At 46.8% G+C, this 25,812-nt stretch overlaps 1 protein-coding gene across 23 annotated transcripts in view; it reads right to left on the bottom strand.

The window, feature by feature from the left end:
* Window positions 1-25,812, bottom strand: part of NCAM1 (neural cell adhesion molecule 1) — a 363,617-nt gene that overhangs the window by 54,638 nt on the left and 283,167 nt on the right. For all 23 annotated transcript variants that reach the window (XM_086339236.1, XM_086339237.1, XM_086339244.1 and 20 more), the window contains exons 2-8: window positions 21,227-21,301; window positions 19,336-19,554; window positions 17,185-17,328; window positions 16,652-16,789; window positions 15,440-15,557; window positions 14,849-15,015; window positions 3,259-3,401 (exon numbers count right to left, since the gene is read on the bottom strand). In XM_086339236.1, the coding sequence (XP_086195362.1) occupies window positions 3,259-3,401; window positions 14,849-15,015; window positions 15,440-15,557; window positions 16,652-16,789; window positions 17,185-17,328; window positions 19,336-19,554; window positions 21,227-21,301 (1,004 nt within the window). The remainder of the gene's footprint in view (window positions 1-3,258; window positions 3,402-14,848; window positions 15,016-15,439; window positions 15,558-16,651; window positions 16,790-17,184; window positions 17,329-19,335; window positions 19,555-21,226; window positions 21,302-25,812) is intronic.

The following is a 25,812-nucleotide window of genomic DNA, read 5'->3' as shown; positions in this document are numbered from 1 at the left end:
GCTGGGTCATCATTGACTGTTGGACCCCATTACTTTTAACACATATAAATGAAACAGGTAGCCCCCACTGGCTGAAATGCTGTGGACCCAAAGACCTCTAAGGACAGTTCTGATGAAAACCAGTCCTGACTGGTCAGCAAGATGGACTAAAATGGTCATTCTCAAGCCAAGGAGCGTTTCTTTATGTGATGTTTTTGGTAACCAGAATGATTAGAGGTGGTTACTAACATTTAAAGGAAAAAGAGCAGTGGTGCTAAATATCTTACAATGTACAGGACAGTCTCAGTGAAGAAAGTCTTTCCAAACTGTCATCCTGACCCCCATTGAGAAATACTGGGTTGCAACAAATAAAACAATTTTTAATAGAAATAAATGTAGAATTCTACATTATTGGTTAAGCAACCAATTGCATCAGGACAGGGGATATGTGGCTTACATGCAGTTCATACTAAAACGAGCTGGGTCTTTTAGCTGACCACAAGCTCAACAGGAGACAACGGAATGAGAAAATTGTTAAAGGGCTAATGTGATATTGACTGCATGATGTCAGTGTCCAGACCAAGGGAGCGATAAGCTAGGAGGACTGCTGTACTGGGCGCTGCAAACTGAGAGGGAACACTCGTGAAGTGAAGCTCTCTAGTACAGGACGACCAGAAAGGCGAAGGGTGTAAAAACCATAAGATACAAGCAACAGTGACAATAACCGGAACTGTCACAGGGTAAGAGGACCGACCAAGGAAACACTGGAGGGCTGGTTAACAGTTCCCACGCAAGGGGCCCAGTGGCAGGGCGGGAAGGCTGGGAAGCAGCCGGCTCTCTCGAGCCTCAGGGCTACCGCCTGCCCTGCAGAGGACTGACACTGTCGCCCTTCAAGCAGGGGCTGAGTGACTTTCTGGCAGTGAGACGAGACAACCTCCAAAGGAGGCTTCCTTCCAACCTCCTGGGATTCTGGCAGGTCATGGGATCTACTTCTCAGGAGCCCTCCTGCCCTTCCCGGTAGACACAACTGTCTATTCTTACTGCTCAGTGCATAATCTTGACTTGCAAAAGAAAATAGTTTGCCTCCGCTCCTACAGTTCTGTGACTCTGATAATCATCTTGATACCTAATTATTTATCATGCAACTTCAGACGCAGGAGACAATGAGGAGTGGCTGCCAAATAAAAGTAAAATTTACTATTTGGCATCCAACTGGCTCACGAACAGGCCATCTCTGCTTTCTAAATTTTTAGCTACTCTCAGTGTAAGATGACTACCAGGCTGTTTTGATGTCAATATATAATTAATAGAAACAGCAACTTTTCTCTACAGGGTTTCATTTATGCTGATCTGGGGTTACATCCCTGGCCAGTTTGGAAGACTCATTCTGACACTGATTCATTCATATTTCAGTAATGTCCCTTGAAGGTGGCCCATAGTAAAAGAAAGCAGAACACAGCCTATGTAGCTGGGCTTAAATACTTTCTCAGACTGAGACTAGTGATCGACACTGATAACTGAATTACGCAAAGCCTCCTTGGCTTGAGATGGTCTCTGCTGGACACGTTTGGTTTTCATATTTAGGAAGTATGAGGGTGCATTAGTGACTGGTTTTTTGTTCTCATTCTGTAAAAATGAATTCACAGGTACAAGCCAGAAGTATCTACCTATTAAAGGACCTGAGGTAGGCACAAATCACAATAACCTTTCTGGTCTAGCTTGGCTGCTGAGCTATTCCTAGAAAAGATATAGAATTTAAAACCATCATTAATCTGGGGTAGATGTTATTTCTGTCCTTCACTTTAGGTCAGAGATGTACATTGGGTCATTCTGGACAAATCTACTCTCAAGCTTGATACAGAAAAATCCTCCAAGCGGCAGCCCTGTGGTTTGAGCCCTGAGATGTACATTCAATCCACATAACACACATGATGGGAGCTAAAAATCTGAGTTGAGGGTTTAATTCCAATGTTGATAAAGAAAGTATCCAAGTAAACACCACATTACTTAATTCAGTTGGTTTTCACAATATCAAACAGCATATGCAAGTTTCAAAAATACTTAGCAGTTCCTCAGCTGAGTTTTGGTTAAGCTGAATTCAACTCTGGAGGTAAAACTTGCAAAAAATAATGGATTTTTTTTGGAACAGCAATTTCTGTTCCTCTTGATTTAGCTTTGTCTTCTATTAGTAGTAGAGAAATCAGTTGCTCAAATGCAAATTCCAAATTTGGCTCTGAAATTTCACACTCTCTCTTTTTAGCTGTATTTGAGTCTACTCTCTCTAGGGATTTCCTTATGCAGACAGAAGAGTGATGATCTATCATGTTCTGACATTCTGGTCAATCAGCAATCCATTATAAATGTTCTTTAAGGCTACGGCCATTACTCCTGAATAGGTGACAAAGCTGTGGCTAACTAAAATGAAGCCCATTACTGCAGGATATATGAAAAGAGATTGGAGAAGTGCCATGAGATGGTTTAAGTTGCTTTAAAACCAAGCTTCTTCCTCCTCCTGCCTTTTGGCCCACTCAATAGCACAAGGCTGCCCAGTATGGGGTTACCTCAATTTTCATATATGGTCAATAATAAAGACAGCTTTCCGGTGACCTATAAATCCATGTGCTTGAAAGCTATATCTTACGAGTCATTTAAATTTGCCAGGAACATTGCTGCATTGTTTTTCAGCTCTCAGAGACTATCCTGCAGAACCTGGTGTGATCTTCCTCACGTAGAAACTGCTAGTTATTTTTGCCTTGAGAACAAAATGATGCCCAAATGTGACTGAGAACACAGGCAGACACAAAGGCAACCACGCTTTTGTGCATGTAGTGCATGAATATACGCATCACAAGGAAAATAATTGAGAGGCTCATTCTGACCCCTATTAGGTCTGGGAGACATTTCCTTGGGTGCTCCTGAGATGATGCTAATAGCACCTAACGCACTGGGATCTCAACTTCCCCCTGTTCTTCCCCAGCTCCGTAACCGTGCACTGGAGAATCCCTATCTCCATCCTCCTTGTGATGTCTAACTTACCCGCACCCACTAACATGACACCCCTGCAGATCCATGCAAGGAGCTATGCCTCCTCCATCTCAAGCGGGTGCCGAACAGGCCACAGCCAGGGCAGGTGGGAGGAGGGGGCCCACAGAACCTGGCGGTGACCTCCAGCAACCACATCCCAATTTCTGGTTCACTGAAGAGGGCTGGGCATGGGGCAGACTCAACCCGAGTCAGGTCTGAGTTCCATGGCCCTGAAACTCTCGGGTGATATTATACCTTTTCTTCACTGCTGATGTTTCGGGTGGATGTTCTCCAGGTGATTGAGGGAATGGGGTCTCCCGAGGCTTCACAGGTAAGAGTGACCTGTTCCTCCAGTTCCATGGCAGTCTGGTTCTCTACGTAGGTGATTTTGGGTTTTGCTGAAAACAGAGAACATTTCTGTGAGTTTACCTGATGTAGTTTAGCTTTCCAGGTTTGAATTATAAATGCATGTATCCAACGAGGTTATTAACTTATTAAGTCTAAAGCCGTGTTCTAGGTGTTGCACGAGATAACGAGTTGAACTCCCCAGGAGCTGACAGTGGAGCCGGCCTGTGTCAACACCACAGTGACAGTACTAACAGCCAGGTCCTGTATGGTGGCAGCTACCAGCACAGTGGTGCTAAGGGCTGAGCAGAGGATGGGCCCGCCTCTGGCTGGGTCTTCAAGACGGAGGCAGCTTTGGGGCTGGGCTGTGAGATTATCAGGAGGTGGAACTTAGGGGGGACACAGAATCATCCCAAGTGTGGAAAGCCATGTGAATGAAAGCAAGGAAGCAAGAACGTGTGAGGAGAGAGTGGGGAAGAGAGCAGAGTGTCAGGGTCCATGGGCCTGTGCCTCGGAGCAGTGGGAGACAGCGCTGGATCCAGGCAGAGAGTGTCTTGATCATCCGGTGATAACTCTTGCTTGGATTTTATCCCGTGCCTGCTGGAGGCCCCCTCACGGTGTTTGGTCAGAGGAATGAATGCTCGTTTGCGTTAGAAGAAGGTTAATCTAGGAAAAATTAAAGATGGAGAAAGCCTGAAGGTGGAGAAACCAACCTGGAAGCCACGGGACCCCTCCAGATGTGATGTAATATGATCCTGAACATCATCTCTAGGGGAATAGAGAAGGGGCAGCTTCCAGAGAGATGCTGAAGGAAAGCTTTGCAGGAAGTGGAAGTGAACGGAGTGCAAGTAGAGATGGGGAGAATCCAAAGGAGGGATGAGGAGACCAAATGACTCAAGAGATTCTGAGCACCTTGGAGGGCTATGCTAGCATTAACTTGAAATGTGGTGGGTGACCTGCTGGGGGCTGGGGAGTGGCTGGGGAAGAAGATGAGTTGAGATGAGTTCATTTTCCAAATGTTTTGGGTAACGCAAGAAAGCGCAGGCATTCACGGCTGAGTTTAAATGTTAAAACATTAGAGAAAATTGAATTTTCCCAACTTAAAACAATTATACTCTGAAATCACTAAACCTTCCATCGAAAAGAGAGCACTGCACAAATGTAACTTATTTCACTAATAGAGAAAAAAGCCAAGCTAGATAAACAAACAAATGATAAATAAATTCGAAGTATGGATAATTTTTGAAAGAACTGCATTTGCTTTATATTCAAATTCATGCAGTAACTTCAAGTAGGCTAATAAAACCACTGCCTATTATATATCCTCCAAGTTGAGGCCTTGGTTCTATTTTAATAAACAGAAAACAGTGATGGAGCTGTGCATTTTCCATAGCAAATATCTACTTCTATATGAAATTACCCATATCGTTCAAATATTCTCCTACAGCTTATCTGTCCTAACAGCCTGCTTAGAGCAAATCCTTTTTGAAGGTTAGCATTAAGGCATGTCTCAATTCAATTAAGCCAAATGATCACAAATTTGAACAAATGTGATGGAGCCCACATGAGTGAGGTTTTCCTCCAGGAAGCTTCTGTGTCTATCTTGATCAACAAAACTTCCAAGGAGCTTACAACCCATACTGGACTCTGGAGTAAGTGTTAAGTGTTTTTGTTGAAGAGGAGGTTTTACAGAGGTAAAATAAAAGTTACATTTCTTTTCTGTTAAAAATCACAAATTAAAAACTTAAAAAAAAAAAAAAATCAGCCAAACAACTGAAGTCACTGAACTCACAGGTGGTCTGGGGTCTGAGGGCAGCCCCAAGAAAGCTATGTGGACACTGTGGTCCAGACAGTGTTTGTGGATATTGTCCTGACCCACAGCACTTTGTCCTGGCAGCGAAAGTTAGCAGAAGACAGATCCGTGACAGTTAGCATCTATGAAGAGTATCTGTAATCTATGAGGAATATTTGGTCTTGGTGACTCCATTTCCCAGATGGTTATAAAGGTTGCCCTGTATAAATCTTTAGAACAAGGCAAAATACATTCTTCCTAAAACATGATTAACAATGGCTAATTTTGTATGGTCTACAGAGGCTGTCAGAAGGAAGGCAAGCTACTCACTGTTAATCGTCTCTGCACCCCAGAAGCAAGCTACTCTTGTAACTAACTGGAGTCTTAGAATACTGCCTTGGAAACAGGAGAGCAATATAATTTATTGTCCAAATTGGGGCATTCTTGAGAGTGAAAGGCATGCTGTAAATAATTACTCTGGGACAACGGGCATGATTGAGCAGACAGAGACAGGTGTGGGGTCACCCTACTCAGGAAAGAGTCCCCCCTTCTGCACACCAGCATCTAAAAGATTCTCTTCAGCGTTTATCTGTGAATGGTACTTGCACCGTCTTAATGAACCTCTGTTGTTGGCCCTTGACTTTGGATCTCTGTTCTGTTCTTTAAGGAGAAGGCAATGGGACCCCACTCCAGTACTTTTGCCTGGAAAATCCCATGGATGGAGGAGCCTGGTGGGCTGCAGTCCATGGGGTCACTAAGAGTCGGACACGACTAAGCGACTTCACTTCACTTTCTGTTCTTTAACTGCTGCCATGGGATTTAATGCCTTGGACTGTTCCATTGCACCTCTCCCCACGGGCCCCCCTGTGAGCACAGCTGTGCGTCTGAGTTTTCTAAGCATGCCTGCTTTCCCCACCCGGCGCATCAATGGCTCTGCACCTGCCACCGAGGGCCAGACTTGTCCACTCTCACTCCAGCCCAGGCGCCTGGAAGTCCGAGGAGGGTTCCAGGGCCTCTGCTTCCCTGCACTGAGAGGCTGGGTGTGACCAGGTGCCCTTTCCTTCAGGCACCTGTTTGTCTTTCGCTGTAACTCATATGAGCTGCTTTGGTCCTCAGGGGTCAGCTAAGCAAAACTTCCACCTATTGGTGAACGTGCCTCAGTCCAAGCCCAGAGAGCAGCACAGACCTTGAGAGTATTGGCAGAAGCATAAGGATCTGTAGAGACAAAACTGCTTCTTCAGAAGGTCCTGTTAGGTACGTAGAATAGGGAAAAGGAGTCCAAAATGGCGGTGGCTAAAAGCAAGGAAGGTCAAAGGAAGGTCCGAGGACCAGAGTGAAGACTTCAGAACAAACAGCACTCCTGGCTAAGCCCAATTTGCATAGGGCAGGCCCAGGTGGAGGAAAAAAACATATAAAAGGAGGAGCCAAAGCGCTTTCTCACGGACTCTCTCTCCTGCGTGCGTGCGCTCTTTCTCTTTCTCTTTCCCTCTCTCACGCTCTCTCTCCCTCCCTCCCCGCGCACTCCTCCACTCTCTTCGAGTCTTTGGGTTGGCATGCCCTCACGCTTCGAGGATGGATTCTCCTGCTGTCTTCTAAATAAAATAGAGCTGTAACACTGATTTGCTTAAGAGCTATAACATGGTTTGTCCAAGACCCGAGAGCTGTGACACGCCGAGGGCTTTAATGTCCGTCGCTCCAAATCTTTGTTGTGATGAGTCAAAGAACCGAGGAACATACACTCAAGTGACAGTCCCATGGCAGGAGAAGCGGTGGAAATGCACTGCCAAGATTAAAGGAAGATAGGATAGGCTTAGTGAAAAGAGCTTCTGGTTGATAACTAGGGCAGCACATGCTAGAGCATGTCCCTTTCTTAGGAAAAAATGGTATTGCTTAGGACAGTTATGGTAGTCCTTAATTTAGATACGTCCCTTGCACACTCCTTGCCAGCCCTTCTTGAAGCCACAGTTCTGCACATCTTCATTGTCTTAGCTGCAGGCTTCTTTCCTCTTGTACCTCACCACTGTGGCTCTGCTGCTTCTTGGAAACCTACTCCATATCTCCCCTAATGCTGGTCCCTGAGGGCAAGCCAGAAGGCCAAGGATGGGAGGAAAGGGGCTGGAGAAAGATGAAGTTTCACCTAGTTAGCCCCACCTCACCTGGCTCCCAGATCCTGGCACTGATCTCCTAAACCCCTGGGAGAGGCTGGTAGGAGGAGGAGAGAAATGTGGTCAAGAATGTGGGATGATGAGAGAAAGGAGGGCATATATGGGGACCAGGTTACTCCAAGGAGGCTAAGTGAACTGTGCTTAGGATGTTGCAGAGGAGTATGGACCTGGATTAGACATCCACTGCTATTACTGGAGAATCCCAGGGACAGGGGAGCATGGTGGGCTGCTGTTTCTGGGGTTGAACAGAGTCGGACACAACTGGAGTGACTTAGCAGCAGCAGCAGCAGCAGCAGCAGCTATTACTGTTCAGTCACTGAGTGTCTGACTCTCTGCGACACCATGGACTGTAACCCACCAGGCTCCTCTGTCCTCCACGATCTCCCAAAGTTTGCTCAAATTCATGTCCACATCTAATATGGATTAGATATACACGTCTATTGAGAGAGTCAATTCCTAGACAGGTTGATAGGAAGTCTGGGATCCCCGAGAAGGAGAAAGGGGTCTGGGGCTCTCAAAGCAGAGATAGGGGTCTGGAATTCTCAAGGAGGAGGAAAGGACAAACATCTATTTTTCTCTTCATTCCTTAGTCTTAGTCACATAAAACGTTTTTTTCTTTAAGCTGGGAACTGATGATTACACAACAAACAACTCAGTTTAAACCCTGAACTAAGGATTATATGACAACAGTGTATCCTGCTTGAGGACAGTTTCTCCTTCCTGAAAACCTTCTGGCTAATCCTGTTATCTTAAAATATAAATTATGGGAGTGGGTCTAGTAAGATCTTTACAACCTTGAGATATTCTTTTTTTTTTTTTTAAACTGTGCTATTTTTTGGGTATTTGTTTTTCCCTTTATTTTATTTTATTATTATTATTATTATTTTTATTATTTTTGAGACATTCTTTTGATTTATTGTAATAACTAGTTAAAAAAGCATATAACTCCCTTGCTGACACTAGCAAGGGGGGCATGCTCTGCCCCTCTTCTGATGTCGATGTCAGAAGCTTCTGTCCCTTGTTGTACTTTAATGAAACTCTGCTACACAAAAGCTCTTGAGTGATCAAGCCTGGTCCCTGGTCCTGAAGTTAAACCTTCGTCTTCAGAGATCACGAATCCTATACCATTCACCGCAAGCTATCACTAGGATTCTTTTTAACTTGTCTCTGCAGGAGTCACTCACATTTCTTTGTTTGCTCTACTGGGCTGCCGAACAAACATTCTCTCAGCTGTAGCCTTGGGGAAGAGCTGTGGTAGTGGAGTGAGTGAGTGTGAGTGTGTGTGAGAGAGAGTGTGAGTATGTGTGTAATTGTGGGTGCGATGCAGGAGGGAGCCCGTGGTGAGGGATGAGGGTGGAAAGACAAATTGTGCTCTGCCACAGCTCCCGCATCCTGTCTGTTCTGCCTCCTTCCCTGGGCCTTACCCACCCTCTTCCCTCTAGAATGGCCTCACAGGGCTCTTGACACTGCCCATTCCTCCTTCCTGGGGTAGCCATCACCACCGGAGAGGCCTGGAACAGAAGCAAAGATCTGTCCCTGACTAGCTGAGCTAGAACTGAGTGTATGGCCACAGAGAAATCACGTGAGCCATAGAGGTAAAGGCAGAGTCCACTAATCATGAGTCACTTCATACGGAGGTCGGATGTAATCCGTGCTAAACTGGGTTTCGTGGAGGAGTGATCACTATCGCTAGCCCAGAGAATGGACACGAAAGCTTGGATTTGAGTCCTGGTTCCTTGCGCAGGACACCTAATCACTCTGTGCTCAATTTCCTCATTTGCATAATAGGGATAAAAATTAAATCTCCTTTGTAGGATTGTGATGAAGTTAAAAGAACTCATTTATGGATAGTACCTCTCACAGTGCTAGGCACATTATACATGCTCATTTTGTGTTGGGTACTATTATTATTATTACATTATGGGGCTGCTATCTAAAGAAATTTCCTAAAGACAAATGATTACATATTTCCATATTCATCTCCCTGCCATATAGATCATGCTTCGTTCCTATAAAGCTAATTACGATTCCCTCATTTACTCAAACACTGGTGTCTCTTTTATGCCAGCTGATGTTCCACTGAGGATGTGGACACTGAGAGTAGGTCTGTGAGTGGAGTGGACGCAGTCCCCATCCACAAGGACTTCACCTTCAGCACATGGGCTCTTCCAGCCTCGGTGCCTGTGCAGTATGGCTTGAAAGGCTCGTCCACCCCTCCTGCATCTGGGAAGCTCCCACTTGGGAAACACATTACCATCTTTGAAGACTTCCCTAACTCCTGTCACACAGGACCAGACAACAAATCTTTTCCTGTAAAACACTGTGCATACCGCTATTTATTGTTGTTCAGTCTCTCAGTTGTGCCCAAATTTTTGTGACTCCATGGATGCACGCCAGGCTTCCCTGTCCTTCTTCATCTCCTGGAGTTTGCTGAAACTCATGTCCATTGAGTCGGTGATGCCATCCAACCATCTCATCCTCTGTCGTCCCCTTCTCCTCCCACCTTCAATCTTTCCCAGCATCAGGGTCTTTTCCAATGAGTCAGTTTTTCACTTCAGGTGGCCAAAGTATTGGAGTTTCAGCTTCAGTATCAGTCCTTCCAATGAATATTCAGGGTTTATTTCCTTTAGAATGGGCTGGTTTGATCACCATGCTGTCCAAGGGACTCTCAGGAGTCTTCTCCAACGCCACAGTTCACAAGCATCAATTCTTTGGTGCTCACCTTCTTTATGATCCAACTCTCACATCCATACATGACTACTGGAAAAGCCATAGCTTTGACTAGACAGACCTTTGTCAGCAAAGTAATGTCTCTACTTTTTAATATGCTGTCTAGGTTGGTCTTAGTTTTTCTTCCAAGGAGCAAGCGTCTTTTAATTTCATGGCTTTAGTCACCATCTGCAGAGATTTTGGAGTCCCCCCAAGATCACTGTTTCCATTGTTTCCCCATCTATTTGCCATGAAGTGATAGGACTGGATGCCAGGATCTTAGTTTTTTGAATGCTGAGTTTTAAGCCAACTTTTTCATTCTCTTTGACCTTCACTAAGAGGCTCTTTAGTTCCTCTTTGCTTTCTGCCATAAAGGTGGTGTCTACATTTCTGAGGTTATTGATATTTTTCCTGGCAATCTCGATTCCAGCTTGTGCTTCATTCAGCCTGGCATTTCGCATGATGTACTCTGCAGAGAAGTTAAATAAGCAGGCTGACAATATACAGCCTTGACATATTCCTTTCCCAATTTGGAACCAGTCCACTCTGGTTCTAACTGTTGCTTCTTGACCTGAATATAGGTTTCTCAGGAGGCAAGTATGGTGGTCTGGTATTCTCATCTCTTACAGAATTTTCCACAGTTGTGATCCATACAGTCAAAGGCTTTGGCATAGTCAATAAAGCAGAAGTAGATGTTTTTCTGGCATTCTCTTGTTTTTTCAATGATCCAACGGATGTTGGCAATTTGATCTCTGGTTCCTCTGCCTTTTCTAAATCCAGATTGAACATCTGGAAGTTCTTGGTTCATACACTGTTGAGGCCTACTTGGAGAATTTTGAGCATTACTTTGCTAGCGTGTGAGATGAGTGCAACTGTGGCGTAGTTTGAACATTCTTTGGTGTTGCCTTTCTTTGGGATTGGAATGAAAACTGACCTTTTAGTCCTGTGGTACTGCTGAGTTTTCCAAATTTGCTGGCATATTGAGTGCAGCACTTTCACAACACTATCTTTTAGGATTTGAAATAGCCCAATTGGAATTCCATCATCTCCCCTGTCTTTGTAGTGATGCTTCTAAGGCCCACTTGACTTCACAATCCAAGATGTCTGGCTCTGGGTGAGTGATCACATCATCATGGTTATCTGGGTCATTAAAATATTTTTGTATAGTTCTTCTGTGTATTTTTGCCACCTCTTCTTAATATCTTCTGCTTCTGTTAGGTCCATATCATTTCTGTCCTTTATTGTGCCCATCTTTGCATGAAATGTTCCCTTGGTATCTCTAATTTTCTTGAAAAGATCTCTAGTCTTTCCCATTCTATTGTTCTCCTCTATTTCTTAGCATTGACCACTGAGGAAGGCTTTCTTATCTCTCCTTGCTATTCTTTGGAACTCTGCATTCAGATGGGTATGTTTCCTTTTCTCCTTTGCCTTTTGCTTCTCTTCTTTACTCAGCTCTTTGTAAGGCCTCTTCAGACAGTCATTTTCCCTTTTTGCATTTCTTTCTCTTGGAGATGGTTTTGATCACTGACTCCTGTATGATCTTATGAACCTCTGTCCATAGTTCTTCAGGCACTTTGTCTATCAGATCTAATCCCTTGAATCTATTTGTCACTTCCCACTTTATAATCATAAGGGATACTGTTATTATGAAGTCATTATAATGGGTTGTCATTAAAAATTTTATGATTATCTGTATTAGCCTATGAACCCACTGATGAAAACAGAGCATATGTTATTCATCTTTGTAACCTTGGCAATGGCTGGACTTATGGCAGGTACTCAGATGTTGGAAACCAACACCATTTACTATAATTTATAGGCTTACATGGAGAAGGCAATGGCACCCCACTCCAGTACTCTTGCCTGGAAAATCCCATGGACGGAGGAGCCTGGTAGGCTGCAGTCCATGGGGTTGCTAAGAGTCGGACACGACTGAGCGACATCCCTTTCACTTTTCACTTTCACGCACTGGAGAAGGAAATGGCAACCCACTCCAATGTTCTTGCCTGGAGAATCCCAGGGACAGGGGAGCCTGGTGGGCTGCCATGTATGGGGTTACACATAGTTGGCCATGACTGAAGCGACTTAGCAGCAGCAGCAGCATAGGCTTATATAGGGGCTTCCCTGGTGGCTCAGAAGTTAAAGTGTCTGCCTGCAGTGTGGGAGACTCAGGTTCGATCCCTGGGTTGGGAAGATCCCCTGGAGCAGGAAATGGCAACCCACTCCAGTCTTCTTGCCTGGAGAATCCCATGGAGGGAAGAGCCTGGTAGGCTATAGTCCATGGGGTCGCAAAGAGTTGGACACGACTAAGCTACTTCACTTTAACATAGGCTTATATATTTATCTCCCTCTTTGTGCTTCTTGGGGTCAGAAGACCTTATCTTACTCATTTCTGTAGTCCCTCTGTCCAGCAACAAGGGTGCTCAATAAATAATTATGAAATGAAGGAATACGTGAACAAACGCATCTGTCTTTCACTTAGAAAAACTTAAAATCGGAGTGACTAGGAAAACCACAAATCAAAGATACACATGTTCCCCAAAGTTCATTGCAACACTATTTAAAACAGCCAGGACACGGGAGCAACCGAAATGTCCACCGACAGATGGATGGACAAAGAAGATGTGGTGCATATATACAATGGAATATCACGCAGCAATGAAAAGGAATGAAATTGGATTATTTGTAGTGATGTGGATGAACCTAGAGTCTGTCATACACAGTGAAGTAACTCAGAAAGGAAAAACAAATATTGCCCATTAACGCATATAAATAGAATCTAGAAAGACGGTACTGATGAACCTGTTTTCAGGGCAGGAATACAGACGCAGGTGTAGAGAAAAGACACGTGGGCACAGGGTAGGGCAAATCAGAAGATTAGGACGGACATATATACACCATCATGTGTAACATAGATGGCTAGCGGGAGCACTTTATAGCACAGGGAACTCAGCTCCCTGCTCTGTGATGACCTGGAGGGGTGGGATGAGGCGGGAGAGGGAAGTGCAAGAGGGAGGGGATATATGTCTACATGTAGCTGATTCTTGCTGTCGTACAGCAGAAAGTAACACAACATTGCAAAGGAATTATACTCCAGTTTAAAAATTGTGAAATGAAGGAATGTATTAACAAACACATCTGTCTTTCATCGAGAAAAACTTAAAATCAGAGTCTGAGGTAAACTAGTCAAAATCAGAGAAAACACTGTCAAGAATATTTTCTAAGAAATTTAGTCGCACTCTCAAATATGCACAGTTAATTTCGACCCAACTGATAACCTGTTTCTAAGTCCAACTGTCATTAATGAATAAGCAGGATTCATCCAGGATAGCAGAAATGCTTGGTTTTCAAAGGTCCGTGTTTACAAACATCAATGCATTCTCCTTATTAAGCTGAACAAGTGGGTCCCAGGCCAGGCTCCCCAGCCACATGCGCTATAACCGCCAGCGAGCTGCATGCATCGGGGATGCCCCTGCCGTGTCTGTACTCTGGCAGCACCATCTACACGGGACTCCCTTATCTGTGTTTTTAAAAAAGATGAGCAGACAGAGCGGAAAGTCACTAGGTTAAATCTCTCTCCACCACAAATTCGTTTTTCAAAGTCAGGTCAAAATGCATTTCAGCTCTGAGTGAATGGAAGTTAACTGAGTTTATAGAGACAAAGTGAGTAGAGATATAGAGTTTCTTTTCATGACTTTTATAATCCTGCTTCACACAGGTCAGGGAAGGAAGAAAGGGAGACAGAGGCAGCCACGTGGTCACTAACACTGAACAAGGGCCTATTTATCATAGGCTTCCCTGGTGGCTCAGACGGTAAGAAATCTGCCTGCAATTCAGGACACCCAGGCTCAATCCCTGGGTTGGGAAGATCCCCTGGAGAAGCAAATGGTTACCTACTGCAGTACTCTTCTCTGGAGAATTCCATGGACAGAGGAATCTGGAGGGCTACAGTCCATGGGGTTACAAAGAGTCAGACATGACTGAGTGAGTAACATTTTCACTTTTTTTTTTTTTTTCCACTTATTATGGAGTCTGGCACTGTCTGGAGTGCCAGAGATAAAGTGATGAATAAGGCAGCTGGTGCTCTGCCATCTTGGAGCTCACATGCTTAGTGGATGCAGGAAAAGCAATCCCCCAAACCACTATGTAAGCGAGATCAGTTCAGGCAGGGAGAAGGGCACTGCAGAAGAGGTCAGCGGAGTGGACGGGGGCAGTGATAAGGGAGCCGCGTGGGTCAGAGCAGGGAGGACAGGGTTCACTGAGAAGGTGATCTGAAGGATGCGCTGAGATCTGGATAACGGATGAGCAGAGGGCAGCTTGCGGGGGATCTGGCAGAATGAGATTTCAAGCGGAAGAAGCACCTGGAACAACGTCCCTGAGACAGAGAACATGCTTAGTGTGTCTGAGGGAGAGGAAGGGGGCTTTCGGGGCTGGAGAGCTGTAAGTGTGAAGGGATGATGAGGTCGGGAAGGAAGTCAGGGCGAGCTCAGATATAGTGTTTTGCCCCCAAAAAGGAGTCCGGATTTTATGCCTCTAACAGGAAACCGTTGGATGATTTGAAACAGAGGAGTGGCATGTAAGGTCATTCCAGCTACTGTGAGTGGGGGAGGCTGATGAGGGGGACAATGGGGAGCGAGGGGATCAGTTGGGAGGCCATCTCATTGACCAGGTGAGGACCAAGATGGCCTGGACTTGGGCTGAGGCGGTGGGAGCTGGAGAGAAGCGGCTCCTTTGGGGGCAGCTTCCCTGGCCGAGTGGACAGGGTCTTGCTGATGGACGGCGTGCGGTCAGAGAAACCGTGGCAGAGCAATGACCTTGACTGCACTGTCCTTACCGAAGACCTTGAGGTGGATGGACGCGTCCTGCTCGCCCGCCTTGTTCTCGGCAATGCAGACGTACTCGGCCTCGTCGTTCTTGTCCACCTTCCTGATGGTCAGCTCGGAGCTGTCGTCGCTGAACAGGTACTTCTCGTCCTCCTCATTCTCTATCTGCTCCCCGTCCCTGCCGGGCACAGAAACGGGAAGGACCGTGATATTGACGACAGAACTAAGAGGTTGATTTTTAGTTTGTTTCTATAAAATGCAGACTGAACGCATGTGGAAGACTGAGCTTGCACAGAAAGTTAAGACGTTCGATTGTATTTCTTGTGTGATTCCTTTAACCACATCTCCGATTCTGCCTAAGGGCTGCAAATGGCATCCTCCAGAACTCCAAACAGGGTCTCTGATTCTGCCCCACAAACTGAAAATGGAGGAATCCAATGCACACACAAGGCAAGTGGACCTTACTGGAAGAGTCCACTCTGCCCTCAGAGCGGATGGTTCCCAGCTTCCCACTGCATTCCCTTGAAACCCCAACACAGAGTAGGCCCTGCCAGCTCTCCTCCTCCACTAGCTGGTGGGAAAGGCTCCAGCCAGTTCCTTACTTCGTCCAGCTCACAGTGGGCTCTGGGAAGCCTTCGGCGTTGCACACGAGGGTGACGGACTGGCCGAGGTTGGCGGTGGCATTCACGATGCTCTGTCTGGCCTGGACGGTGGGTGGCACTGAAGGAGAGAAGGGCTGTCAGGGGTGGCTGGGACAACATGAAGGGACTCGGTGGCCTGGAGGAGAGGCACTTTTGGGGGGCCCCAAGTCAGAGGCTTGGGGGTCTTGGGTAACTGCTGAGCTTTAGTGTAAGGGGTCTAAATGCAGGTATGCACCAAAAAATTACTGTAAACTGGATAAATAATTCACCCACAAGCATGCATTAGTGTTTCCCAACAGTACTTAGTACTGTTATATGCATAACAATATACAATAATATTGCTTTTCAATAATACAGATTTAGAAGCTGTATTAATGTTTTCCTTATTTTAAAGTGGCATTCAATTTATAGTAGCTATTTATCATTATATATTTTCTCAATCAATGCATACCCATCTTAACAACTGCCATGACTGGCAGAGCTTGACATTTAAAGGGGGGCTCTTGATACTGGAAAGAGTTGAAAATTTTGGTCCCCAGTGATTAAATGGTTAATACCAATGTGAAATGCACTAGCTCATCAAAGAGTGACATTTCACTTGGATTGTCCTAAACAACTCTGTGCACCCAAACTGGTTTTTACCAAAGGAATGAGAGAGAGAGTTTGGCAAAAAATACATTATCAATATCCAAAACAACCACAATTTACTTATTTTCTTAGTACTGACATTATAATTTCCTCTAAATATCTTGTAAATGTCAGATCGATTCCACGGGTGTGTTTATTTGACACTGCAAATTAAGATTAATAAACCCACGGATGGACTATGATTCTGACTATTCCGAGGCCTGAATTGATGATAAAATTTTCTCTGAACACTGAACCAGGGGACAGACTACACCATTACGGTAACATCAAGGACAGTGAAGGACAAGGAAGAATTTATTAGGAAGCACGGGGCAAATTTCTGGTGCTGCGAGATAGTGAAGGACATTCCAGAATTGCACTGGAAGTCCTCATAGTTGAGGGAGACCCAGAAGGCGAGTGTCTTTAAAAACAAACCAATGAACAAGGCAGAGGATGGCGGTGGGCTGGGGGAAGGGGTGGACTCAGCTGACGTGGATGAGCCAAGGCGGGAGCCGTGCAGAGAGCAGGAAGGCCAGGTCTCCTTACCATTCACGATGACCTGAATGTCCTTGAAGTTGATCTCCCCGCGGGCCAGGATCCTGCCCTCACAGCGGTAAGTGCCCTCATCTGTTTTCTTGATGCCCCGGATCTGGAGGTAGTTGTTGGTCAGGACTATGAATCGGACTAGAAAAGACAAGAGGCAGGCTTGTCCCAGGATCGGTCAGAGGACGGGAGCCTGCAGGCCGGGCACTGAGCCTTGCCTTTTTCCTACCTTCAGTCTCATGGAGGCAGGTGGAGGGCTGGGAGTAGGGAGGGGCTTTAAGCTGAAATAAGATAATATGTCCCTGGCTCCGACATAAAGCCAAGAGCAGAAGTCTGCTGGAAATCTGTATTTTTCTTTGGAGAGAAAGTGAAGTGACTGAATATACAAACTATAGACATGCAACCATGAACCTGGAAACGGCATGCAATTCTGGGACACTGGAGTCTGAGTTTGGGGTAGGAGCCTCAGTAGCTGGTGGAGGTGGAAATGCTAAGGGGCTCGGCAGGCTGGGGAAGGGGCGGCTGCCCGGTCTCACCATCTTTTTTCAGGATGACATCTCGGCCTTTGTGCTTCCAGATGATGGTTGGGGGGAGGGAGCTGACCACATCACACACGATCACGGCATCTTCTCCCTCCCTGAACTCCTGTGGGGTTGGCGCGTTCTTGAACATGAGCTTCTCTGAAAAAGGGGCAAGAGGAGAGTGAGGGAAAACAGTGGTTCTCCCACAAAAATCCCTTTTCACTGGTGCCTTACCACTTGGATTCGAGTCCATATAAGCAGCGGTACCCAACAGGGTCCGCCCATCACTTGGCCAAACATGCAGGCAAAGCAGATGGCACAAGAAGAGGAATACGTTCAGCCATGTTTGGCAATTAATGTCTATTCAGAGTGCTAAATTTATCACTCTGTGCAGAAAAGGGTCTACAGAGGGAGAGGTGTCTTTACCATGTGGATGGAGCTAATGGAACACAACTCACAGGTAGAATGAACTGGTAGGAGCCATCAGTCCTTTCTCTGTCCCCTAGTCTGTCTGACACCCCAACCCCAGCCTATCTATGGCAGAGAGAATTTTGAAGACTAGAACAGGAAAGGCAGGCTTATGGCAATAAATACTGTGGCAATAAATACCGTTCCATTAGCGGTCACCCACCATGACCCTGGCCCACAGGACAGACGCATGATAGCAAGATAATGAGATGCCACCTTTACACTGGTTTCAGTGGCGATGGGAACCACCTGCTCTGAGGGGCACAGAGTGTTCACACAATAACCCCTCCCACCCCACTGAGCCGTTGTACTCCACTGCCAGCAGGAAAGAGTGAAATACGGGGGGTACACTGAGGTGTAAAACGGTCAGTCAACACTCGGGGAAGGACGAGGGGAACACACACCCTCTGGGAATGGTATAACGTGAATTTAGAGACTTGAGGCCAGGGTGAGGTCGCTGTGACCAGCATGAACACAGCTGTGAGTCTGGAGTTGGCCAAGGATCCTTTAAAATCACACTGGATGGAAGGGAGGATATATGTATACACATGGCTGATTCACTTTGCTGTACAGCAGAAACCAACACAATAGTGTAAATAAAGCAGCTGTATGCCAATAAAAAATAAATTAAAAAATACAAATCCTGATATAACCTACATATGTTAAAAAGGCATTAAAATATAACAAGTTTTTAGAAAACATACTGATAAAATATTTTTAGAATTTTCCTTTAGTTTTAATTTATTTCTTGTTGGCTGCACTGGGTCTTTGTTGCTGCGGGGGCTACACACTAGTTGCGGTGTATGGGCTTCTCATTGCGGTGGCTTCTTTTGTTGCAGAGGACTCATTTGAAAAGACCCTGATGCTGGGTAAGATTGAGGGCAGGAGCAGAAGGGGACGACAGAGGATGAGATTTGGATGGCATCACCAACTCGATGGACATGAGTTTGGGTGGGCTCTAGGAGTTGGTGTTGGACAGGGAGGCCTGGTGTGCTGCAGCTCACGGGGTCGCAGAGTCGGACATGACTGAGCGACTGAACTGAACTGAACTCAACAGGTTTTCGAGCGTGCAGGCTTCAGCGCTGTGGCTCATAGGCTAAGTTGCTCTGCAGCATGTGGCATCTTCCCCTACCAGGGTACGAACCCACATGCCCTGCATTGGCAGGTGGATTCTTAACCACTGGACCACTACGGAACTCCCTGATAAGAATCTTATTTGTATAGAGTGTGTGTGCGTGTGCTAAGTCGCTTCAGTCGTGTCTGACTCTCTGTGATTCTGTGAACTGTAGCCCACGGGGCTCTTCTGTCCATGGGATTCTCTAGGCAAGAATACTGGAGTGGGTTGCCATGCCAGGGAATCTTCCTGACCCAGGAATCAGACCCAAGTCTCTTACATCTCCTGCACAGGCAGGTTCCTTACCACTAGCACCACATGGAAAATGTTTGTATATAGTACCTCATGGAATAATAAATTTAGTTTGAAACCAGTAGGCCCCCCCTACAAAAAAAAAAAACCCACCAAAAACAAGCAAAAGAACCCACATTGGAGCTCTTATCTTGATGCAGAAAAGACCTAGAGAAAAGTAGAAAAGAGGCCCGGTCAAGCCCTCTATTCCACCCCACTCTTTGCTACCCATGTTGTCTTCCCAGCCAAAGGAGCGGTCAGGGAATACAGAAGGAGAAGGAAGGGGGTCTTACGGAAGATCTTCACGTTGACCGTGGCCTCTGACTCGGTGCCATCCTCCGCAGTGACCACACACTTGTAGATGCCGGCATCATCGATGTTGGCGTTGTAGATGGTGAGGGTGGAGGAGGAGTCATCGTTCCATACCACCGAGATCCGCTGCTGGTTTGGGGTGAGCTTCTCTCCGTTGGGCGAGAACCAGGAGATGTCTTTATCTTTGGCATCTCCGGCCACTAGAGAGGGAGAGATAATTTTCAAACCACTGATGCTGAAAAGACAAAGATACCTCCAGGAAACAGTAGGTGGTTGATAAGACCTACTGAGGAAGAACTCTACTGAGGTGGGAGGTGTGCATGCACCTGTGTGTGACCATTCATGTTGGTCACTTCTGCATTTACTTGCTGTGTATTAATATTTGGAAAGAACTCAACGAACACTGGTGCTGATGTTTCTCATAGTGGGCCTATCCCTAGTGAGGGAAGAGGTATTTGCTGAGGATCTACTGTGTGCAGGCACTGAACTGGTAGCTTATAGCCTCGCAGAATGGGGGGCAAAGGCAGTTCGTATCCAGGATCTGAGCTCAAGTGCTAGTTGGTTACTCAACTCATCAGCTTGTTTTCGAGGGCTTAGATGACGTCTCCTGTATAGAAGATGAGATGCCGGCTAGTCTCTGAGTATAAATTCCAACGACTTTTGCTCCACCATCTGCCTGCACAAACTGGCGTTTCAGCAACCCCCACGGCCTCAGACAGGCAAACACATCTGCTGAAATGCTTCAAAGAAGGTAGCCAGAATCGCCCATCATCCCTTCCCCAGGCAGCTCAAAGGCTAGGACGCTGCTGCTGCTGAGCTGTCCAGACACTGAGCCATAACAAGGGCTCTGGGATCCTGGACGGTTCTTGCACAGCGTCCTCTGTGCCCAGCGCCCTCCCCCTGCCCGCACCCCCACCCCACTGCCCAGCACAGATGCTTAGTGTAGAAATGGAGCAGCCTTCCTTTCAGGGCCCATCATGTTTTCAACAAATATCGCTCTTTGCATGATGCTCTGTGGGCTCCACGGCTGCATCTCCGGCTCGTTGCAATGGCTGTAATGAAGGCAAAGCTGGAGGGAAGACATCCAGCGGCCACGAGCCGCCTCATCCTGTGCAAATCGTGACAGCATTTCAAACCCCTCCCTGCCGAAAGCGGCATGCTGGATGTCAGCTTACACCTAGCTCAGCTCTTTCCTGGTCCTTTCATGTTCCAAATCCCAGGCATGTCACACACAGACTCCAGAACCTCACAGGAAGCCTTTCTTCCGCAGGACAGTTCCTGCTAATTAGCTGAGCTGTGGAAATGGGGCATGTTTTCTAAACAAAAGACAAGGACACCAGGTTTGACAAATTCTGAGCTCTGGTGCGGGCAATGGGACAGAATATTGGAATTGACTGGAGAGCTGGAAAGCCCAGGACAGCTGGCCTCACCACAGAAGAGATGCTGGCACTCAGCTTTCTTTCAGGCATGTTTTAGGACTTCCTGTATTTTCCTCCTCTGGGAGATTCTAATAATCCAGACACTGACCCACTGAAGCATTTGTTCTAAAGCAGCCCCGCTCTCCAGTGTCATTCACGGAACTCTGGAGGCACCCAGAGCAGCGGTCTGGGGGCTGTGCTGACTTTCCCAAGGAAATCCCTCGATCTCCTCCATCACCAGACAGACGTCCACAGGGCAGGTTTCACTGTACTGGGGCAAACTTGGTTTGGGGAAGGGAGACGGTCTGAGTACTTCTCTGGCTCTCAGGTCACCCAGTGATCCTGTCACAGGGTAAACTGAGATTCCAGGCACACCATCAGCCCAGCAGACACAGCTGTGACCTCTGCCCTGCAGGGTGGGGTTCCTGAGACGCAGGGTGACAGGGGTACTTGCCTTGGCACAGGAAGAATTTGGACTCTCCCACGCTGATTTCCCCTTGGCTGGGAACAATATCCACTTGCAGAGAAACTGAAAAAGACAAAAAGTCCAGTTTAAACACGCGTTTGGAGTTTTGAGACAGAAACCAGAGCTTTCATTAAAAAATGGAGTCTCCTCGCCCACTTTCAGAAAGAGCGAAGAGAGGAGGTTGTTTGGGTTTTGAGAACATATCATCACAGTTCCTCACGCCAAAGCCAGGAATGGACATGATCCAGGTCATTTTACGTACAACTGCTGTCCTCTATCAGACGGTGCAGGCCGCCCAGGAGACCTGGGGTAAACTGCCCTAAATGTTCCTGACCCCTTGAGAAGACTTAGGGTCCTGCTTCCAAACAGCAGAACTTCGTTCATGGGAACAGCAGCCCAGGTAGTTCCACGTGGACCATCAACCTGAAGGGTCCCCACAGCTGTGTTCAGAGGGAAGCCTGCTGTTCACAACCCTGCACAGGGCTTCCTGCCACTTCCCCACACTGTAGAGCCTAATCACCACAAAGGATTCGACGTGAAGATCCAACCTGGTTTTGGGGGAGGGGATGCCAAACAAGTGCTCACCTACTTCGCAACTATAGGACCAATCCATCTCTTTGCGTCAGAGGAGACAGCGATCAAACATGGTCACCCTGATCAGTCAGTCACTCTTCTGCAATGCTGGAGTCTCTGCCCTGTGGTCCCCCTGTATCCCTTGGCTACTACACTACCCTCGATTTGAATACCCATAGGTTCTATCCGGTTCCCAGGTGGTGCTAGTGGTAAAAAGCCTGCCTGCCAGTGCAGGAGACATAAGAGACGCGGGTTCAATCTCTGGGTCAGGAAGATCCCCCTGGAGGAGGGCACAAAACCCACTCCAGTATTCTTGCCTGGAGACTCCCATGGGAAGAGGAGCCTGGTGGGCTGTAATCCACAGGGTTGCAAAGAGGTGGACACAACTGAAGCAACTTAGCTATGCACACACGCATGCTCTATCAGTCCCCTCCACCCATTAAGACAAAACACATCGCACCGGATCTCATGGATTCCGGTATTCACCCGGTTCCTCGATTATCTGCTTAAGTCAGATAAGCATTGCTCATGAAAATGTATTCTTAGGGTAGGAGAAGTGCTATTATTCATTGGGATCCAACTTCTTTCTGCCTTTCCTCCTCTTAGGTAAAGTAAACCAGGAAGCTAAAGGCTAATGGACGTTTGGTTGAATGCATGAAGCGCCTGCAAGCCGGTATGAAGGAGGGGCCTGGACAAAACAGACCGAGTAATAGAGACTCAGCAAGCCCTTCCTTTTAACAGCCATTTTCTCTGCACAGTAGAGCCGAGGGAATACTCGTTGCCATGGTGACGGACTTGTAGGCAGAGCCATTGTGGGTCTCGGTCTGTGCTCATTTGATGAAGCAACCACGGTTGTACTCAGCGAAACACAGGGATCAAAGGGCCTGCTTGGCGCGGGCAAAGAGGAGTGTGGGGCAACATATCTACCAGGAGCACAGCCTTCCTTGCCATCCTATGGACAAAGCAGCCCACGGAAAAACCCAGCAGAGGCTGCAGGGAAAGGGATGGTTTGGTGGGACAGGAACCGAATGGGGAGGAGCGAGAAATCAGGAACGGGCTGGGCAACGATGCTGAGCGCGCCACTCTGAGAATATGAAGCAGGAATCCAGAGGCTTCCAAATGCCAGCTCCTAAGAAATACGATAGGAATGGAGGGGCCGCCTGTCTCTCAGCAGTCGGTTTGCTTCCGATTACTCATTTGAGACCCAGGATGGAATTCTTCCTGAGAGCAATGAAAGGTCTTTTCCCTACCTTTCCTGAATTTCGCCCGTAGTGTGCAGTGCTACAATGGATTATTATTTTTTTTAATTTTAAAAAATTAATTTATTTTAATTGGAGGCTAATTACTTTATAATATTGTAGTGGTTTTTGCCATACATCGACATGAATCAGCCACGGGTGTACATGAGTTCCCCATCCTGAACCCCCTCCCACCTCCCTCCCCATCCCATCCCTCAGGGTCATCCCAGTGCACCAGCCCCAAGCACCCTGTCTCATGCATCGAACCTGGACTGGTGACCTGTTTCACGCTACAGTGGATTATAATGTGGGGGCCACAGCACCGGGGTGGGGTGGGCAGGTGTGCCTGGGTGTGGCTGCTTTCTTCCATCACTCTCCTCTGGATGGATTCTGGATGGACCTGAGCAGGAGGGGTCCCAACCATCACCATGTCGCACCTCCTCATTTTCTGGTCAGAAAAGAGCAGTAGGGACATTGCTGGTGGTCCAGTGGTTAAGAATCTGCGTTGCAATGCAAGGGATATGGGTTTGATCCCTGGCTAGGGAACTAATGTGTCGGACCAGCTAAGCCCTCAGGCCACAGCTAGAGACCCTGAGTGCCACAACGAAAGATCGTGTGTGCTGCAACTAAGGCTCCACGTAGCCAAAAAATATATATATATAAAAAAAAACTAATTTTTTTTTTAAATTAAAAAAAGAAAAGAGAGGTAAAGTGACTTCCCTAAGGTCACATCTAGTGAGGGCCAGCATGGCCCCAGAGTCCAGGCCACCTGGCTCCCAGGTAAGAGTTCTTTCCATTACATAATGCTGTCTCTGCCAGTAGAAGATAAAATGTTTCCACTCGGTTTAACAAAGAATCAGATGCACATCCCTTAACAGAAGAGACCAAGTCCACAGTACATTAGGGGAGCACAGGGCCCTATAGGAGAGGGCTATAAGCCAGTGCCACCCATCTTAAAGCCACCTGGACCTTTTAAATCCCTATCTGTGGCTCATACGCCACAGAACAACAGGCCTATGAAGCCCAGAAGCTGAGCCTCAGCCACCCGTTGCTGAAGTTATGGTCCTTTCTGGAGTTTACTGGGGCATTCTTTGGAGAATGAGAGGCATATTTCTAGCTTGGAAAGTGCACTGGCCCATATGCTATGTATTAGCAGCCAGCTTCAACATATGGATCCTGTTACTCTCACAGAGCCCTTATTGCTTTGAGAAGGATTTTCTTATCCCAAGTGAAAGAGCAGCCTTCATTTTTTTCAGCTCTTTTCAAACAGAACATGACTCTCAAGGGGCAGGAGAACACGGCAAGGCTGAAGAGTTTCCATCCTCGAATATGGCCGGTATCTATCTCTGGGCCATGGACAGAAATGAGAAACGAGCATTACCAAGGAATTCCCAGCTCCCCCAGATCCCAGGCACACATTTATCATCACAGACATTTTTAAAGAAGAGATATCCATTCAGACGCCTGCCCTTTTGCACACATGGAGAAGAGAGTGATTTCTCCTTCTAGACACCAGTCAAAGCCAGGCCAGAGGAAGCCCAGACTCTCTGGAAACTCAACGCTTGGATGTTTTCCACTGGAGTACAATGGCTGATTATTCTCCCCCAAATGCAAAACCATGAATTATTAGGTTTAATAACGGCGAGTGGAAATCCTGCTCCAAGTCCCAAACTCCTTTCCTCCGCTTCTTGTGGCCCTTTCCTTTCTTACAGTATTTGTCTTCTCACTGTTTGGAATAAAAATTCCTGTCTTGACTTTCACCTTTCTCCAGTTGCAAATATAACTGTAATTTCTTCACCAGGCCTCACTCAGACCCTTTAGAGGAACTCTGAAAACATTTCTCCCAGAAAAAGTATCTCATTTTTTGCTTTGCAGAAACATGCTCTGCAGAAACACGGTGTGTTATCTAGTCGTCTTAGAAGCCTCCAAAGATACACGCTTATAAACACAGGTGGCTGGGCTGGCTGGGACCCTGGAGTAGGTTGTCAGTGTCCTCCCATTATGGAAGACGGTATGGAGATTCCTCAAAAAATTAGGAATAAAATTACCATATAACCCGACAACCCCACTATTAGGCATATACCCCAAGGAGACCGTAACTGAAAAAGACACATGTGCCCATCACAGCACTATCTTCACTAGCTAGGACGTGGGGACAACCTAGATGTTCACCGACAGATGAATGGACAAAGAAGCTGTGGCACATATATGCAATGGAATATTACTCAGCTATCAAAAGGAGCGCATGTGAGTCAGTTCTAATGAAGCAGATGGGCCTAGAGCCTATTGCACAGGGTGAAGTGAGTCACAGAGAGAAAACAAATATTCACACACACACACACACACGGGATTTAGAAAGATGGTACGATGAACCTATCTGCAGGGCAGCACTGGAGATTCAAACAGAGACTAGGCCTGCGGGCACGGCAGTGGGGGCAGGAGAGGGTGGGCGAATGGGGAGAGCAGCCTGCAAACACGCACACGAGCACACGTGGGACAGACAGCCAGCGAGGATTTGCTGTACGACTCTGGGAACTCAACCCGGGGATTTGTGACAACCTGGGGGGTTGGGTGGGGTGGGAGGGAGTTCCAAGAGGGAGGGGACATAGGCATGCTGCTGCTGCTGCTAAGTCACTTCAGTCGTGTCCGACTCTGTGCGACCATATAGACGGCAGTCCACCAGGCTCCCCCGTCCCTGGGATTCTCCAGGCAAGAACACTGGAGTGGCTTGCCATTTCCTTCTCCAATGGATGAAAGTGAAAA

This window comes from Bos grunniens, chromosome 15 (assembly GCF_055505025.1).
Source record: "Bos grunniens cultivar Pamir isolate PY7600 chromosome 15, Bosgru_T2T1.0, whole genome shotgun sequence".
Lineage (NCBI taxonomy): Eukaryota > Metazoa > Chordata > Mammalia > Artiodactyla > Bovidae > Bos > Bos grunniens.
This window is presented reverse-complemented; position numbering and strand designations above follow the sequence as displayed.